Source organism: Haemaphysalis longicornis, unplaced genomic scaffold, assembly GCF_048455015.1.
Source record: "Haemaphysalis longicornis isolate Haplotype H1 unplaced genomic scaffold, Haemaphysalis longicornis Haplotype H1 scaffold_8, whole genome shotgun sequence".
Lineage (NCBI taxonomy): Eukaryota > Metazoa > Arthropoda > Arachnida > Ixodida > Ixodidae > Haemaphysalis > Haemaphysalis longicornis.
This window is the reverse complement of record NW_027526445.1, coordinates 107,096,028-107,113,583: the sequence shown is the minus strand read 5'-3', so window position 1 is coordinate 107,113,583 and position 17,556 is coordinate 107,096,028. Positions and strand designations below refer to the sequence as shown.

The 17,556-nt window shown below is 46.5% G+C and overlaps 1 protein-coding gene across 3 annotated transcripts in view; it reads right to left on the bottom strand.

The window, feature by feature from the left end:
• The window catches only part of LOC144150269 (ras-related protein Rab-1B-like), a 203,188-nt gene that overhangs the window by 40,236 nt on the left and 145,396 nt on the right, over positions 1–17,556 (bottom strand). For 2 of the 3 annotated variants that reach the window (XM_077682130.1, XM_077682129.1), the window contains exons 1-3: positions 6,829–6,962; positions 3,164–3,236; positions 943–990 (exon numbers count right to left, since the gene is read on the bottom strand). The exons of the other annotated variant lie outside the window; for it this stretch is intronic. In XM_077682130.1, the coding sequence (XP_077538256.1) occupies positions 943–990; positions 3,164–3,236; positions 6,829–6,851 (144 nt within the window). In that variant the 5' untranslated portion in view covers positions 6,852–6,962. Of the gene's footprint in view, positions 1–942; positions 991–3,163; positions 3,237–6,828; positions 6,963–17,556 lie in introns of those variants that run through there. 3 annotated transcript variants of the gene reach the window in all.

Here is a 17,556-nt window from a genome sequence, read left to right as displayed (position 1 = left end):
AGATTGTTATTCGCCTTAGCGGACAGAATTGACTGTTTGGAGCTCTATGAGATTCCTCCAGTTCAGGGTTCGGGAACCTGCGGCCCGCGGGGCGGTATTATGCGGCGCTAGCACGTCGTCAACCCGACGTCAAACAGAGAATTCATCGCTTCCAGTTGGCATCGTCCCCCACCTTCCCAATTAGCCAGATTATTGTCAATAGTTGTGAAATATAATTGTCAATTCGCTGATTTTTTCTCTTTGCCTGCAAAGACCCTTCTCTCCCCCCTCCCCCCGCCCTTATTTGCTGTCCGGTGCGCCACAAAGACGGGGCTGCATGGACTCGCCACCTCAAAAGGTTGCCCAGATCAAAAGGTTGCTCACCTGAAAAGGTTGCCGACCCCTCGTCTAGTTCAACCAACTCCCGAAAAACAACCGCTAGCAGCTGATGGTTGGGAAGCTGGTTCCCAGTGACAAGAGGCACAATTTTTAATCCACAAATCTGAGGACGGTGGTAGTTCGCGGTTCTTTCCAGAATTTTTACAGTGATTCTTAACCTACGTTCCCCTTGCTCTCCAAGTATGTTTTTTCAAACATGTGCAGTCACTTCCTCCTTTCTAGAACTATGCTAATATCATTGGATGGAGACAATTGATGCACCAATTACCTAATGACAGCCAATACGCCGTCTTATGGCTGTCTCTAACAAATAACCAGCATATAGCGGCACTGGGGTTTTAAAAAATCACTGAAGCCATTGGGTGCATATAGCAAAACTTCCAGTGTGGTCTACTGCTTGGCACTGAGCTATACTCAATCTCAATAAGGCATATGTGCACACGTACCTGCCTCGCGTATCGCGGCATTATGTGAGAACCCATGCGAAGAAGTTCGCTGTCAGACGAACGAGTTCGCCTAAGTAGTTCATTAATAGCTCGGACAATAACCAAGGCGATAGCTTACGAATTTGACTCCAGTGGTAGGCGTAAAGATTTCTTCATATGTTCCCTCCTGCAAAACGAAAAAGTATTGCTATAGAAATAAGAGGTATCGCCACAACGCAGCGTATTTTGTTACGACAGTCATCGAAGGACACAAACACACACTTACACGGGTGCGGACCCTTCTAAACCATGATGAATTTTGAATGAGATCGCAAGGAGCTTCTCTAGAATGGCCGGTCATCAAATTTTAATTTTTTGCACAGAAGCACGTTATTTTGGTTCTAATGAAGACTAATCTGAAAGCATTTGTTTTCCGTTGGAACAATGCACACGCTACAGTAGTTTTGTCTCAACCCAGGAAGTTTTAACGCAGGCGATCGGGAGGGCGAAGTGGTACAGTGAAAGCTCGTTAATTCCATTTAAATATTTATAATTTAGGGATAATTCGAACTGTGCGATTTGGTCCGGCCAAGGCTCCACAAAAACTTGCGTATAATGAAGCCCGTTACTTAGATCCCAGGTAGGTTCAGCCACGGATAACTCGAAATATGCGTCACCGTGCCGGTGCCTGGGCGTTTGGCACACGGTCAGAGAAGTGCACCTTGCGCTTGCACACAAGGCCTCGTAGAACAAAAAAGGCAAAAAAGGGTCAACCGAACCTATATCCCACGTGACGGAGGTTTGGGAACACGCATTCATTGCGAACTACGTCGATGAAGACGCAGTTGTGTGTGGGGTGTGCTGACACATAAGGACATCATATCTTAAGTCACAAGCGCCGAACCTGTCGGTGCCAACCACAGAAATGAGGACAAAAACGTAGCATAGTGCGGCCATCCGCTATAAAGTCATGGCCGGAAGGAATGCTACCCGTCTGCTCCTCGGTATTCAAGAAGGCGGAGGTGAGGCGTTCAGCTGATTTTATTTGGTAGAGCAAAAAGTGCTGACTGTTGCCTTTAGGAACAAAAGGGAGGCCGCAATCGCGGGTTTTTTTAAGCATCAAAATGTGTACATTCCCTGATCATCGTCGTCATCGTAGTCGTCGTCGTCAGCCTACTCAAGTCCACTGCAGGACGAAAGCCTCACCCATCGACCTCCTACCGCTCCTGCCCTGCGCTGCTGAGTCCACAGTTTACCCCCGAAATTCCGTATTTCATCCCTCCATCGTGCTTCCCAACTGCCGGGTCCTGTTGTTATTGTTCGCTTTCGTCAGTTCTAACTTTCATTCACAGCGAACTAACATGGCATCCCCTCGCCGTTCGAATTAACAAGCTTTTACATGCAATGCACGCAGTTAAGCGCGCGAAAGGTAAAAACACGCTATATTTTTAGTCTGACACAAAAGAGCTACACAAAAGTAAACGTTCTTCAATGCGGACCAAGTCTAGCTCATCGCCCTACGTTGAGGAGCATTTCCTGTGTATTAAACCTTGTACAGAGCAATTTCTGATTAATACTTTGCGTTTAAAATATTTAGAAAGAAGTTGTTCCCGTTGCAAGAAGTTTAAAAATTGTAACAAAAATTATTCTTGGCCGCATTCAGCACAGCATAAATACATGAGTCTTCTTCCTTTTGCGCCACGTTCAATTACTATTGAAGTCTAATGCTAAATCCTGAGAACTTTCAGGGCAGCAACACTGTCCAATGGCAAATCGAGAGCACCTCACAGCCAAGTTCGCGCAGTCGGGTACCGCTACCCGTCGCGTATCGTACAATAGCCGCTAAGCTAAACCCTCTACTTGCTGCTGGACGTTTTGCCGCGCTCGTTTACGTTTAAATAAAGCGAATGCGATTCAAACAGATAAAAGTCGAAATCAAGCAGCGAGAAGCCAAGCTCTAACGACGACAGGTGCGGTATGTGTAAATGCGCTTTCGGCGTTTCTTTCCTTTTTCTTTTTTTCGCCTAGCTGTGAAAGCACCAATGAACCATTTCTCACGGCTGACACTGGATCGCTGCGAGTCTAACGTTCCTTCGTCGGCAAAGAGCCGATAAACGGACTTTTTTCTAGACCAGGAAAGAAAAATATGCTTGCATGGAAGCAAACGCTTTTAGATGGGTCCGGCCTTTAAGATTCTGCAAAATTCCTGTTCCCGTCGCGCTCCGGCATCATGCTAAGGCGCGAGTGGGTACGTTTCAAAGGCGGGTTCGGTGCAACTGCTCTTCGAGGGAGCGACGTGCTTTGCGGTGGCTCCGAATCGGCCATTGGAACTCAACATAACGTATTTGAAAAATTCTTACCGCAAACCTTTGCAGCAGGCACGACTTGCCAACACCAGAGTCACCGATGATAAAGACTTGAAAAACGAGTGCACTGCGAATTTAAGACGCTTGGTTTAATCAGACACACTCGCGATTCCAGACACCAAATGTACTACCACAACCATTCTACACAGCCATTCATTGAATTCAAATCAACAAAAAAATGTGTCGTTCTTAGCTAGGACCTTTACGTTATTACTACAAAATTAAGCATTATATTAATTCTGAGTAAATCAAAACACAATTCCCAAAAGGTAAATTGAAGTCACCGGCACTGATGAGAAAACTGTAGCGGTGTGCGAAAATTCCATTCGAAAATTTCCGTCCTATTTTTAGTCAAGACAAAAATGCGCGGGATATATGTGGAAGTAAGCTTTAAAACACTTTCGCAAAGCATGTGTCCTTTGCGTCTGCGTTAGTAATGTTCTTTCGATGTCACCTTGATACACAAGTCTCGAAGGAATGATTTATTGTGGTGTTTAACGCGCTGAAGCTGCACCTGCGCTATGAGGCACCCCGTACAGTGGAGGGCTCCGGATTAATTTTGACCACCTGGGAATCCTTAACGTGTGTTTCCATGACAAAAACCTTAAGGTTTAAGGCCTAAGAGCCTGTACACGCGCTTAGAAATCAATGCAATACATTTCTAGTTCATTCCGTATCCGCTCCTTGTGTAACGTTCTCCCACAAATGTTGTCAAAGTAACCTAGACAAACGCGAATTGGTCCTGTTTCTCGTTCGAACTATTCAGACTGTCTCGTGAGAGTTTCCAGAAGGTCTTTTTTTCTTTTCTTTTTTTTTGCTTTTCGCAGCTGGTTTATCGTGAATACAGACAGCAATTGGGAGATCGGCGAATGGTTTGTCTCCAGATGTCAACGAAAAAGTGAACGGAAAGAGTGAACGACATGAAACTGAGGTATGGGAAACAATTATTTCATCTAGTCCCTCCCCTCTTTGCGGAGTAACTCTGGATACATTTGTTTTTAATCCCATATTTACCATTTTAGTACCTAACTAAATACCCTCTGCTTTCAAGCCCTGGCAAATCTCCTCCTCTCTAAGAGTACGAACCACTTCATTAAAGGGACACTGAAGTGATTTGTAAACAATGCGGGATTACGAGCGCAAATTGTAGTCCGGAGTCCCTAGGCCCTGTTTCGACCACTCTGAGCACATTTACGCGAATTTATTTAGTAGAAAAGTCAATTCGAAAATGCTGTCCTCCTTTGTGCATCCTCGCCCAATTTTCCTGCGCCGTCAGGAGGAGGTGACACTGCACGCCGACCTTCCGGCAGAGTCAGTCAGTCCCACGCTTAGTCCGCCGGCCACCGACTGGTCATCGCAATTCGTTCGCTCAGTTGAAACGAAGCCAGGACACGTTTGTGAATGGTAGAATCTGCCTTTCTTTACTTGGTTAGTTTGTACACTGTATCTAGCTCCAAGTCAAGGTCGCTTCACACAAGCGCTGCACAAGCGCACATGCGACGCTTCGCTGACTGGTACGCCAGTAGGAAAATATAAGGCCTCTTGAAGGGGGAGAAGAGTCAGCGAAGTCAATATAGGTACTAAGAAAATAAAATCAACGGATATTTTTACCGTACAGCGTAAACCTACGGTGCGGGAAGCACTTTTTTGCGCTGGGCGTACAAGCAAAGCGGTCAGCAGCACGACTAGGCTTCTGCGAACGCTTTTCCGTCTACGAAATGCAATTCCTAGACGTGAGCTATTGTGGAAACTCGGGGGACGCTTACTGCACGAGCGCAATACAACAAATAGTCCCTTGAACTGCTTTAAATACTAAAACTAAATAAAAGTGTAAACTGGTTATACATTATATACCTTATATTTCAAACGTCAGGCACCCCCCGCGCGTGGCCTAGTGGTTTGGAGCGCTAAGTATGCCACCGCACGTGTTTTGCCAGTCACAAGTTCGAATCCTCGCGGGGACGGGCTTTTTTTTTTATAAGTTTACTTTATCGTTTTTCGCCGATGTTTTCTATACTGCGTTCATCTTTTTTTGGGCCGCAACGTTCATTGCTCCACGAACTAGCCCACAGAACTCGCGCAGGCTGGCACTGGCGCGCTAGCGAGTTCTCGTTGGCGTGCTGTTGCCATAAGCACCGACTGCTTGCGGGCAGCGAGCACAGGCCAGAATCAACAGACCCTTGGCCTGTTGCGAACACGCTTTTTACGATACAGGCATGAGTGATAAAAGCTCCAAATATGGGGGAAAAGCGCATGTATTTGAGCGTCTGCGGGGACGCGGAGGGCGTTCATGCACTGCGTAGGCCTCAGCTAGTGAATGCTACGATCCCAAGCCGTCCTGGGAGGCTTCTCTTATGCATTTTACAGCCGACAACATGGCAGAAGCGCGGTACTACGATTACTAAGATATTGAGAATGCCCACCTAACGACGCCATCGGATGTCAAACATGTTGTTTTACAGAACCAAAACCGAAACCGAAACTTGTTTGAGTGCTAACCTTGGGCATCGTCCAATCACGGTGCCCACTCCTCCTAACGTCACAGCTTAGTTTGTGCGGCCGCCGCAAACCGCGCATGGCAGTTTTTCTTCTTTCGCGCTTTGTAAAATAATTACCGATTTGTCAACCGGATAAACGGTGAAAAGTGTGCTAATTTGAGCCAGTCTACGCAGTGGAAGCAAAAACGGGAGCTTGACAAATTTACTTCAGTGTCCCTTTAAGGTGAGGAAAAAGATATAAGCAGCCTTCTTGTGGAGCGTTTCGGAAATTCATGGTAAGCCAATAAAGAGCTTGCTAACTTTCTGAGTGCCTTCTGGTGAACCCAAGAAAATTATCCTAGGGAAGAATTCGAAAAGAGCGGCTAATGGTTCCAAGAGGACTCACCTGTTCTTCATGTATAGTTCTACCGTTCTTGAAGCCCTTTTGCATATGTTTAATGCCTTTTCCGCCAAAACTCAATCACACCGTTCTTGAAAGTCAGTTTAAATAAAGTTCTCATAAGAATGCCGCGACAGCTTGAGTGTTTAAAGTCAATATGAGGTAAATCCAAATTTACCATCGCAATATTGCTCAAATTCACCGCATAATTTTTAAGAACTTCTGGCCATAACCTCCCCCTGGCTGACATGTAAACTACGTCATATAATAGCTTTGACAGCGTTGCATTTAGGTCCGGCACCAAACTTCGGCTCGTTTTTCCAATTCGCGTAAGGTGGACCCGGCTCATTTCCAAAAAAATACACGCCTCATTTGTGCGTAACATATGGGATACACGTCTCACTTAACATATGATAATACACTTGCTGGTATTTTTCCAGAGATCTTTTGCTAATTGATTTTGTCGCCAGTCTCGCTTCATACGGCAACCAGGCCGAGAACGGAAATGGTTTTAATGAACTGCGGTCTAAATACATTTTCGCTCAAAGGGCGCAAACACCACGGACTCAAAAAATTTAACTGCCGTTAGGAAATACAACCACAATGCTCCTCGGTGCGCACTTCTCAACTGAAGTTACGGTACCCAGCTGTTTGTGAAGATGGTTTTTTTCACTTGCACACAAAAGAACCTACGTTACCGGAATAACTGCTATAGATGTTATCGCTGGAAATATTAGTGGTCTTCGTCAAAATGCAAAATTAATCAAAAAAGAGCTACTCACTCTCCTCCATTGCACGCGTCCATGCTGTAACCAGCCCACCAGCTTTCAGAATCCGTCTTCCAACGATACACGGGGCATCCGTGGCACCAACGTTGTAGCAAATGCTTCTGCGTGGCATATCAGGAGCAAAAAACCTCGGACCATAGATAACGCGGAGAAACTCGAATGTATCGCTCTCTTCCTGCGTGAGCCTAAAGATAACTTATCAGCGTTGGTGACTCTACTGACGGCTATTCTTCTCCCCAACTATATGAGGCGTAAAATCTAGTGTTCCCACGCCTATGCGTGGCATGCTTTCAGATTGAAATTTGAAAGCATGCAACTAAGCCAACGCGGAGGGTAGCATGCTTTCAAGGTGCATTCCAAGTTCATTATTTTTAAAGCGAAGCTTTAATGTTCTCACTGCTGGCGTCTGTAACGCCAGAACTCTCTGCAGGGAAGCCAACATTCTCTGAGGATGATGATGACATGGTCATGGTTGAAGTTAGAGGCTGACGCTGGCCAATCCCGGCCACACCCAGAATCGACCCAGGTTCGATTCTGGCGGTAAGCGGAAAAGAACCTGTGTCCCTCGCGTTACGAAGCTGGAGTCTATCCGATTGCTCTATTTCAACATGGTCGAATCGGTTTGGAAAACTCAGACGGCAACCAAAGAATCTGTCACGAGAAATCCGTGAACCATCACCGTCATTAGACCGAGGGGTTCATGACTTTCTCCGTAATGTGATAGAATGTAGTCCCCGTACGTCTCTATCACGTTCATCGGCTGAAATACTTACACAGAACTGTGTGTTTTACCGAAGAGATCTGAACCAATAACGCAGGCCGCAGTTAGAAATAATAATACCAAATTTTTCCCAACGTGATAACCTACTTTTTTTACCCGATATAAGAAATTGTTTGGGTCATAATGAGCCGTAACTTGGAAAATCTTACGACATCTTACAATATCTAATGAAACTAGCCGTTACCTAGTTCTTCTTGTAGCTATAAGAAGTAACGTTGCGCAAAACACGACCACACAAAACACGCCGTTGCATCCGGAACGCGCTGTGCAACTTTAAGTGTGGAAGCAATGCTCAAAATAACCAAAATTACTGGCGCATTCAGGTTACAGGGAAACTTTCAATTGCTCATGTCCTGAAAGTTCTTTTTTTGGTAGCGTCTAATGGCGGCGTTTCATAGAGCCATAGTGCACTATCCTTAGTGACCATGCCCTCAACCTCTATTCAACACATATCCATCTGGAGGCACTGAAATGTCGATCCAGCCACAGCACTGATATCGTCGTTTGGTGGAGCAGACGTTCGCAAAACAAAGGCATCTAATTATTTTAATCAACAAGAAAGACTTTTTTCGGTCGCCTTGAAGTTTTCCGAGACATAGTTCTGCGTAGCAATGCAGTTAATTCAACAGTGTAAATTACGTTTGTGCAACGCTCATGCACAAGTGCTCTAGTAGGGACGGGGTTAGGGGAGTCTTGAGCCCCCGCCCTCCTGTCGTCAAAAAAGAGGGGCTCAGCACCCGCTAGTCTGGGAACGATAGATTTATGATTCAAAGGAAAAAAATAACTGGTTGGAGTGTTCCAAACGGTGAGGCCCAATACCACTGCCAGGGCTAATCGTTACTTAATTCCCCATTTGCCTTGTTTCCATTTTTCTGGCCACTTGTTATCGAGAAATTACAATCCGGAGAGTTTTTCTGTTCTCGAAAACAGTAGTACATAATTTCTTCCCCATAATTTGGTTCTGAATGTCAACTCCACCCCGCATAAAGGCGCTTGCATGTGCAGTTCGAGCGCCACGCAAACGTTACAAGTGCTACTCTGTAAAGGGACCTTGCAACACTGCCGATAAACGCTTTCATTCTTTCCTTCGCGTCTGGAAGCATTGCGAAAGCTACAGTTATCGTTAGCACCGAGCGGCACTGCGTGATTTTCTCGTCGCACCAGACAAGCCTTCCGTTTCTGCTTTGTTTTTGTGGCTTTATTGTTAAAGTTTCTATCGAAAAGCGTGCACTGCTGCAACTGAAGCAAAACCGGCAGACAGCTGCTACATGGCCTCAGTGACGTAATTCGGCCCGTCGAAGAACGTCAAGAAAAATCCCTTGAGCGAGTTTCCGAGTTATCTGATGAGCATGGAGCACGCATTTGGCTGAAGTACTTTGCGACCCTCTAATCAAAGTACTGGGTGTGTGAGTGACTACGTCCCGCAAGCGTTTGAGATTTCAAAAAAGTTGAAAAAAATGTTGCAGAGTCCTTTTAATCAAAGGAATAATGACCCTATTTCATCATAAATGATGTTCGAACTTAATAAACAAATGGCGCTTGTTTCAAGATTCCGTTGAAAAAGCCTGGACCAACCTGAGTTAAAAAACTCACTCTGGTCTCTATAACTACAAAATCATCATCATCGTCATCATCATCCATCGTCGCCGTTCATTGTCTTGAAGCCTCAGCGTGCAAAACACTTATTCCGAAGCTCCTGTTCAGGCACTACACGTGCGTTGCCTCCGGTTTTGAGAGCCGTCTACAAATTAAAACGAACTGCGAAGGCTTCCTTGCGGGCAAATGAATGACGACTCAGTGAAAGTACAAACCGCACGAAATAACTGTTTTGGCCCAAAAAAATAGGAAACCATCAAAGTCGTGATTTTACGGGATTGTTTTTGTTGTTTTTTTAACTTGGTAACTTGGTGCAAACAAGCGCGTTTGGTTATTTCTAAGCGCAACGTGTGGGCTCCGTATGAGACGGGTAAAACAGCTTTTTTTTTTCTTTTAACGACGTGCCTTACTTCCCAGGTCATGTGCTCCGGACACGTGGTGTGCTAACGACTATGTATTTATTTTTATTTATTTGTTTATTTATTATTCTTATTTATTTATTTATTTATTTATTTATTTATTTATTTATTTATTTATTTATTTATTTATTTATTTATTTATTTATTTATTTATTTATTTATTGTTTTGACAACGGAAAGTAGGAGAGGCACTCAAAGTGGCAAACGGATCGGTGGTCCTGCCGGCAGAATGTCTCACGCACTTCACGAGCTTCACGCCGACGAGACCCTGTTGCCTCGTGGTCATCTGCAAAATTCGAGCGGTCAGTCTCCTTGAGTGGGCGTACGTCAATCACAATGACAATGCTGACTGTTGTTATGGCCGCGTAGCCTATCCGTTGTTCGGTAGTGCTCGCATGGTGGCTGCGCGCCACTCGTCTTTCGCACTACAGTTTGTTTGTTTGTTTGTTTGTTTGTTTTACTGCAAAGGAATTTTCGCAGAGTGAGCTACAAGGTTAAAAGCGCGTGTCATGCAAGCAATCAAAGGAACAAAGCCAGCGAATAAAAACACAAAAGTACACACAAAACTCAATGAATTACGAAGCACTCACATTTTCTAGTACAAAAAACCCAGAGGCTTTGAAAGCCAAGCGGGTTATTCATAAGTGTTCGAAACTCGTGAAACGCTGGCGCTTGTCATACATCTCCTCCTTGTTTAGCGCAAATAAAATTGCGGGTACATTTGAGGCAAAATATACGTAATTAACCGGCGGCGCCCGCGTTCATTTAGTTAGGAACGCTCGTTGGGTTGAGTTTTACGATAGTAAGCGAAAAAAAACAGCGGCAGTAAAACGCCGGCGCGTGGGGGAGGAAAAGCAAGCTCAAAAAGTGCAGAACTCCCGCTGGCGCAGTTTCGGGCAGGGGGCGCGCGAGCACGGCGAAGGCGGGAAATTTTAATTGCATTGGCTGGTGGCAATGAGCGGATAACGGTGCTACAACCCATTAGAGCAAATCACTGCTCCGCACTTCCGACAGCTTTCACATTAAAGGTGTTGTGCCACCAAATTTTACGTCTGTAAAAAGCCTGCTGTAGCATGCAAGGACCCTCAACACGAAGTGCTGGGTTCATCAAGCGCTTAATATATATATTAATTCGCTTCTAAAAATGACCTAAATGCTCTTCTGGAAATCGGGGCCTATCGCTAGCGCCACTAACCATGACGTTAGTGAATTGCCAGCGTAATAAGTTTGTGACGTCATACCACGCTAGCGACTCGAGTGACGTCAACGTGAACTCCAGTAAACACAGTTTGTTTGGTCGCCTGGTGGCTTGGTCGTATCAGCGAGGGAGTGCGACCGATGCTCGAGCTTCTACTGCTGCGCCACGGAGCACCATGCCTGCTTACTGTTGTGTGATGGACTACTGTCCAAGCAAATTCGGGGACCCTGTGAGCTTCCACAAGTTCCCCCGAGACGAAGCCCAGAGAAACGTTTGGGTGGAGTTTGTCAGGGCTACCGGGAGGCACTACTGGACGCCAGGGAAGTCGAGCATGCCTTGCTCGCTCCACTTTACCTCGGACGCGTACGTGTGCCCGTATGCGGCGATCTTCGACATACCAAAGAAACGCTCGCTAGTGTCCGGTGCCGTGCCGACCGTGTACCCAGTTGCTGCACGCAGACTGTTGCGGCCTGAGAGCGGCGCAACTTCGCCGAAGCGTCAGGTGTGTATTACGTCCGGCAAATAGCCTTAGGCAATTTTGTTGACAGTGGAAGTGATGCTCGCGTATTTGATGGTTTCCGCAGTGTTTCACTGAAGTTGGCACCGTTGATGTCCATCCTTGCGAATAGATTGTCATGGAAGAAACATCTTCCAGCACAGGCACGTATGTGCCTTTCGCTGATCGGCTTCGCTGTGAGCCCCCATCGCACTGCTCTGCGCGCAGTGCCGAAAGTTGAAATTCTGCTGTTAGCCTGATGCCTAAAATCTTTTCGGTTGTTTTATGTCGTAAATGAGCAAGTTGAGGGGAAGTATATTCGTAATTATGTATGCGTACTCGAATAGCTAACATTGTATTGGCAACTACGCCACATACTATTGATTAAACTTTGCTTCAAGACTCAGCTCTGATAATCTATTAATGCAGCACTTGGCCATCACCCCGACTCACCACCAAGCGAAGCCACACCAGGGATTTCGCGCACTACATGCGACGCCCAGACTCAGTGCACTGTGCAAGTGTCACTAAAGGCAACGCAGGTTCGTCCGAAAATGAGGAGCATCCGCGTGCAGACAGCAAGTGCAAATCGGTCTGTGGGTGCGTATGGATCGATCAAATAGATCTAACCTTTACTGAAAGTGTGTGAGGAGCATGTGGGCACAACCGTGCGCATGTTTGTCAATGGTGATAATTACTACATTGGGATATCGGGAATTAGCACATCTGTGTGCACTTTAGCCTGAGTAAGAGCTTTTAGCTGCCTGGCAGCTACCTTTTAATTAATACCTTTTTAATTTCAGTTCTCCTGAGCTACAGAAATCGTGTATATGCGTCTTTGTTCTCTTTTTTTGCAGCTCCTCCCCTAAAGTATCACTTTTTATATGCAAGTGTGGAAGAAGCAACACTGTTGTGTTATGCACTTCACTCATAAGCTTGAATACATGCATGTTGATAGGACCCTTAACCTCACTTTCCACCACAGAATGTCAGACCGAGTGTGACTTTGCGGACATTGTGCACCGGGATGACGAACAGCCGAGGTGCTCCACACCACTAACACCAGAGCCACCAGAACTGTCCATGACATTTGAAGACGACCCAATGGACACTACATATGAGCCATCTGTGGAGGACTCTTTGCCGTAAGTGCTCCTGATGGCTCACAGCAAATTTTTCTTTTTATGCGTGTCATACAGATTGTAGGCTTGTTGATAAATACAGGTGCACAGAGCATAATAGGTGTTTTAAAAGAGTGATGTTTGCAAGCGTGCTATGGCAAGTGTACCAGTGGATTTGAGAGCAGTGATAGAGACTGGTGAGTGCAGAGGTGGCATGCTTAGTACAAGATCAATGATTGAGTTTGTCACGATTGTTTCAAAAGCATGGATGCAGCCTGTCAACACACATGAATACAACAAAAAACTAAAGAATAAGCTTAGAAATGTTGATCAAGACCACAGGAACTTGAGTAGCCACTTTTTTTTCTTTGTTGCTGAAGAGAAATACATCTGTGTGGTTTATTTATTGAGTTGCAAACATAACTTGGATTACTGAGCCCTTACAAATCTTTTCAGATCATCTCTGTGAGCAGAGTCATGAACAGCCGCCGAGCGGTAGTCTGGTGGCATGATTCGATTCCCGGCCGCGGAGGCCGCTTTTTTGATGGAGGCGAAAAGCAAAAACGCACGTGTGTACGAGATTTCGGCGCACGTTAAAGATCCCCAGGTGGTCAAAATTAATCCGGAGCCCTCCACTACGGCGCGCCTCATCGCCTGCGTTGCGTCGGCGCGTTAAACACTACAATCAATCAAAATCAGTCTGGTTGCACGAGCGCCGTAGGAAGAATTATGACGTCGTGAATACTTGTTGTACCAACTCAAATGCTCAGCTGGAGTAGTGGGAGAGGTTCGGGCTCCCCTTACGACCACCTAACATGGTGTCGATATTACGAGGTTCAGATCATAGTGCTGCATTCTCACGCGGCTTCAATGTATTGATATAACTTACTAGAGGTGTGCACGGGCTCGGGCTTACCCGAAAGACCGGGCCCGGCCCGTGGGCCCGGCTCGGGCCACCCGACTTACTTTTAACCCGGGCCCGGGCCGGACTCGGGCCGAAATGTAAATGCTCCGGACGGGACGCGTTGTCCTGGCGGCCCGGGCTGGCCCGGCATAGTGAAGCAATACTTAAGTTTTTATGATATCACAGAAACTACATGTTGCTGACGCGGTAAAAGCACGGGTCAGGTTTCTTTTTACATCCCACGGGACTTATCGTTAGGCCCTGAGGCACATGTGGGCGTATGGCAAGCCGGCAAGTGTGAGAGATCTGCAACTGCATGTCTTGGGATGAACTGAGCAACACATGCGGCTCAGCGACACACCGCCTAGGGAAGTACAACGAATGACAATTCAGCGTGACTAGTTTCCAACTCTAAGTTCGGGCGAAAACAAATTTTCAAGATGGAACACTTTAATCTGCAAACACAGCTCTCCACTCCATCTGTTTTCTGTAGCAGTGCCCTATTCAGTGTTCGTTTCCTTCTCTGAGCCAACAAAAGTGAAGCTGTGAAACACTGAGGTGGCAGTTCAACTTGAGGTAGTTTTCACTTTCAAACGTGCCCCAATCAGGCGCGGGCCCCCGCGTTATTTGGGTTGGAAACACGCGGCCGGGCCGGGCCATAAGGTTAAGGTCTAGGGCTGGGCCTGCCCAACGGCCTTCTTCGTCTCGTCGGGCCGGGCCTACTGCGATAAGCACCGGGCCCGGGCTGGGCTTGGGCCCCAATTTTCGGCATGTGCACAGCTCTATAACTTACCTTCCAAGCTACATTCGCTCCTTAAATTTATTAGGCAATAAATGGATGTCCACAGCAACCGATTCCGCATGCTATCTCTTGAGCAAAAGTTTCTGTCAGCGCCCCTTTAAAAGAGTGTTGCAGTGTTGCCATATGAAGGAAGAGTGCAAAGGCATTTGCACAGAAACAGTGCAGTTGTGTGAAAGAGGACATACATTTTTTTTTACAGTGCTCCCATTGACCCGTGCTCTCGCAAATTCATAGTCTATGAAGACAACCTCTTGCAACTCATGAAGTTTTGCAGGAAATGCCGCCTCCTTGCAGAGTCATCGGTGGAGGTATGAAAATCATTTTTGTTCCATGTTGCTAGCACATATTCCCAAATTGGGTTAATATTGAGGGGTGTCTGAAGGCACACCACGTTTCTGCCGTCGTTTTTGTTGGCCATACTTCCCACAAAGGTAAAGAGAGAGAAGAGAGAAATAAACTTTATTGCGATACGTAGTTGGGAGGGGGCGGTGACCGGTAGTTGCAGTTTTCCGGTGACCAAGGCAGCCCATTCCGTCAGACTTCTTTGCATCTACGGAGCTACCCAGCGCTGCCTCCCATTGCTCGGTGGTACGGATTAATGGGAAAGGGTCGTTGTTGCATGCCCACATGGTACGGATGATGGTGTCTTTCAAGCCACATGCGGGGCAGTTGGGGGACTGATACAGTGTGGGATGAATTAGGTGCAGTTTGTCGCGACAGGGCAAAGTGTTTGTTTGAATGAGGCGCCATGAGCGTTTTTCAGAGTGAGAGAGGGTAAGATGAGCCGGCGGGAATATGCGGCAGGGGAGGCGGTAATGCTCAGTTATTTCCCGATAGCTCAGCAAGCTGTCTCGCATTGATCGGGCTTTGTGTAAGGGTACGAGGCTGGGGCCTGCTCGGACAGTGAGTTCTCGAGCTGCTTTGTTGGCTGCCTCGTTGCCCCCCAGCCCTGCATGGACAGGAGTACAGATCAGCTCCACGGGGTCGGTAGGGGGATTTTGAACAAGAATTTGGAGCGCCTGAGGAGAGATGGTACCTCTGGCAAAGTTTTGAATGGCCGTTTTCGAATCAGAGACGATAATTGTGGGGGTTGGCTGTGGCGTTAGTGCTAGGGCGATTGCCGCTTCCTCCGCCGTTGCCGGATGATAGGTGCGTGTTGTGAGGGAGGTGAGGGGTGGGGAGTTAGGGCTGAATATGGCTGTGACAGCGTACGCGTCGTGATGTCTATAGTCTGCTGCGTCTACGTAGAGGGTGCTCGGCTTAATGGGATATTTCTCAGTCAAGGCCCATGCTCGTTGTTCCCGGCGTGTTTTGTTGTGCACTGGGTGTATATTGCGTGGCAGAGGGCGGATGCAGAGGTGCGCACCAATGCTTGGAGGAATGGGGACTTTGGGATCAGTGATTAGCGGAGCTCGCAGATTTAATCTATGCATGATCTGTCGACCAGTGGATGTTGTCGATAGGTGCTTAAGTTGATTGAGTTGATGGGCCTCGACTATTTCTTCTGCAGTGTTGTAAACGCCCAGCTGTTCTAATCTGGCAGTGGGAGTGCTGTGGGGTAACTGCAATGCCGTCTTGTATATCCGGCGAATGAGACAAAGGTAAAGATTTGCCTGTGTTGAAACCAAGAAGCAGACGCGGGTTACAGGACACCGTTTTATTGACTATCTTCGAGTGGCTATCGTTATTCGCTTGATGAAAAATATGTCCCGAGCTTTGCTGCTCGTGCGGTGGCTGCTCGTCTTTGCTTCACTGTTGTCTTCCCACCAACTACATCACAATTTGTAACAGTCTGCTGGGCCACGTGCCTTGTTTGGGTATTCATGTTCAGCAAGCTTGCAGCTGTTAGTAAGTGCTGTTACCTCTCCTTTCCCTGTCTCAGTTCGCGCTTGCAATTTCAAACATGCATATGCATCGACTACCTCATCTGTCCGTATTACTCCGCAGAGAACTTGAACCTACTGAGTCAGTCACAGACTAATTTTGGAAGGAGGAGCCTATGGTGACATTCAATGAATGAAGTGAATGTTAATGAGCTTAGTCGCACTGGCCCTGCTAAGTTTCTTTTGGAGCCTCTATGAGGGTGTGCGGCCGTTCTTACGGTGGAGCTGTTATAGGCTTAATGTTCCCGATTTTTGTGTCTGCAACACAGGAGCGGGGATCTTTTTTTTGCCTTTGCGAAAGGCCTTCATCAAAGCAATTCGGTTTGCATGTGAGGGAAAGTTTTCAGCAAAAATATCTGTCATGTAATGTGCAAAATGCTTTGAGAATTGAAAATTATGTTCTATAACCCCGATGCTTCTCTAGGAATTGAATGAATGGCCGTAGGAATTTAAAAGGTAAAAGTGGTCACTTGCCACGCTTTTTGAGGATTTCTGAAGAGCATACGTGAAAGCTCCATCACAAGGTACCGAATTAGCTTTCTTGGATGCTGTAGCAGCATAACAATAGCTGTACTGCTACATTTCACCACATGTAGGGTACTATTCGGGTGTGTTCTCTTGCTTTTGCAGGTTTTTGGCTCTCTTGCTGTGGTGACGTCAACATGCCAAGACGGCCACATCTTGAGCTGGCACACCCAGCCAAAGAAGAAGCGTTTTGCCATGGTCAACGTCGCTTTGGCTGCTGCAATTTTGTTCACGGGCTCCAGTCCCACGCAAGTGCTGCGGCTGTTCCAGAGTGCTGGCATCGCGTGCTTCAGCAGGCGAACGTACAACCGGCTCCAGATAGATATTTTGATTCCAGCCGTGCTTAAGGTGAGCATGATGTGTCTTATTGTTTGTGTCGGCCATTTAGTCCTAAATACCAGGATGGGTATTTAGAACTATTAAGAATATCCGTAGTGTTTTCTTCAATGTCCAGTCCTCAGAATATGGACCATCATATGTGGCACTACATTGCCAATTAGTGCAGTTGCATTGTTAAAAGCATTGCTTCAATGTTCTCATTGCCTTTTTGCTACATTTTGCCTTATTTATAGGCCTAGAGCACTCCATATATATTTTTATATTTACCTTTCATTTCAGCTCGGGTAACAAGAACAAAATTCTTTGTACCACCAACTAAGCAGCACCGGTGCCACGCTCTCCGGCGACAGCCGTGCTGATTCGCCTGGCTACAGCGCCAAGTTCGGCACTTACAACTTTCTGGACATGTCACTCAACCGTATAATTGATGTGCAGCTTGTGCAGGTGAGAATTATATTTGTTTTAACTGGTAGAATATGCAGTAGACTCTCGATAAACGGAATTTCAAGGGACCGGAAAAATTAGTTCCGTTTAGCAGGACTTCCGTTTACTGAGAGAGATGTTCTAAGGTGCACATTTATGTGCGTACACACTTCTAAGGGCATTTCATAGAACTCTAACCATTAGAAAGTGACTGTAGCTGATAGTTTTCAGAAAG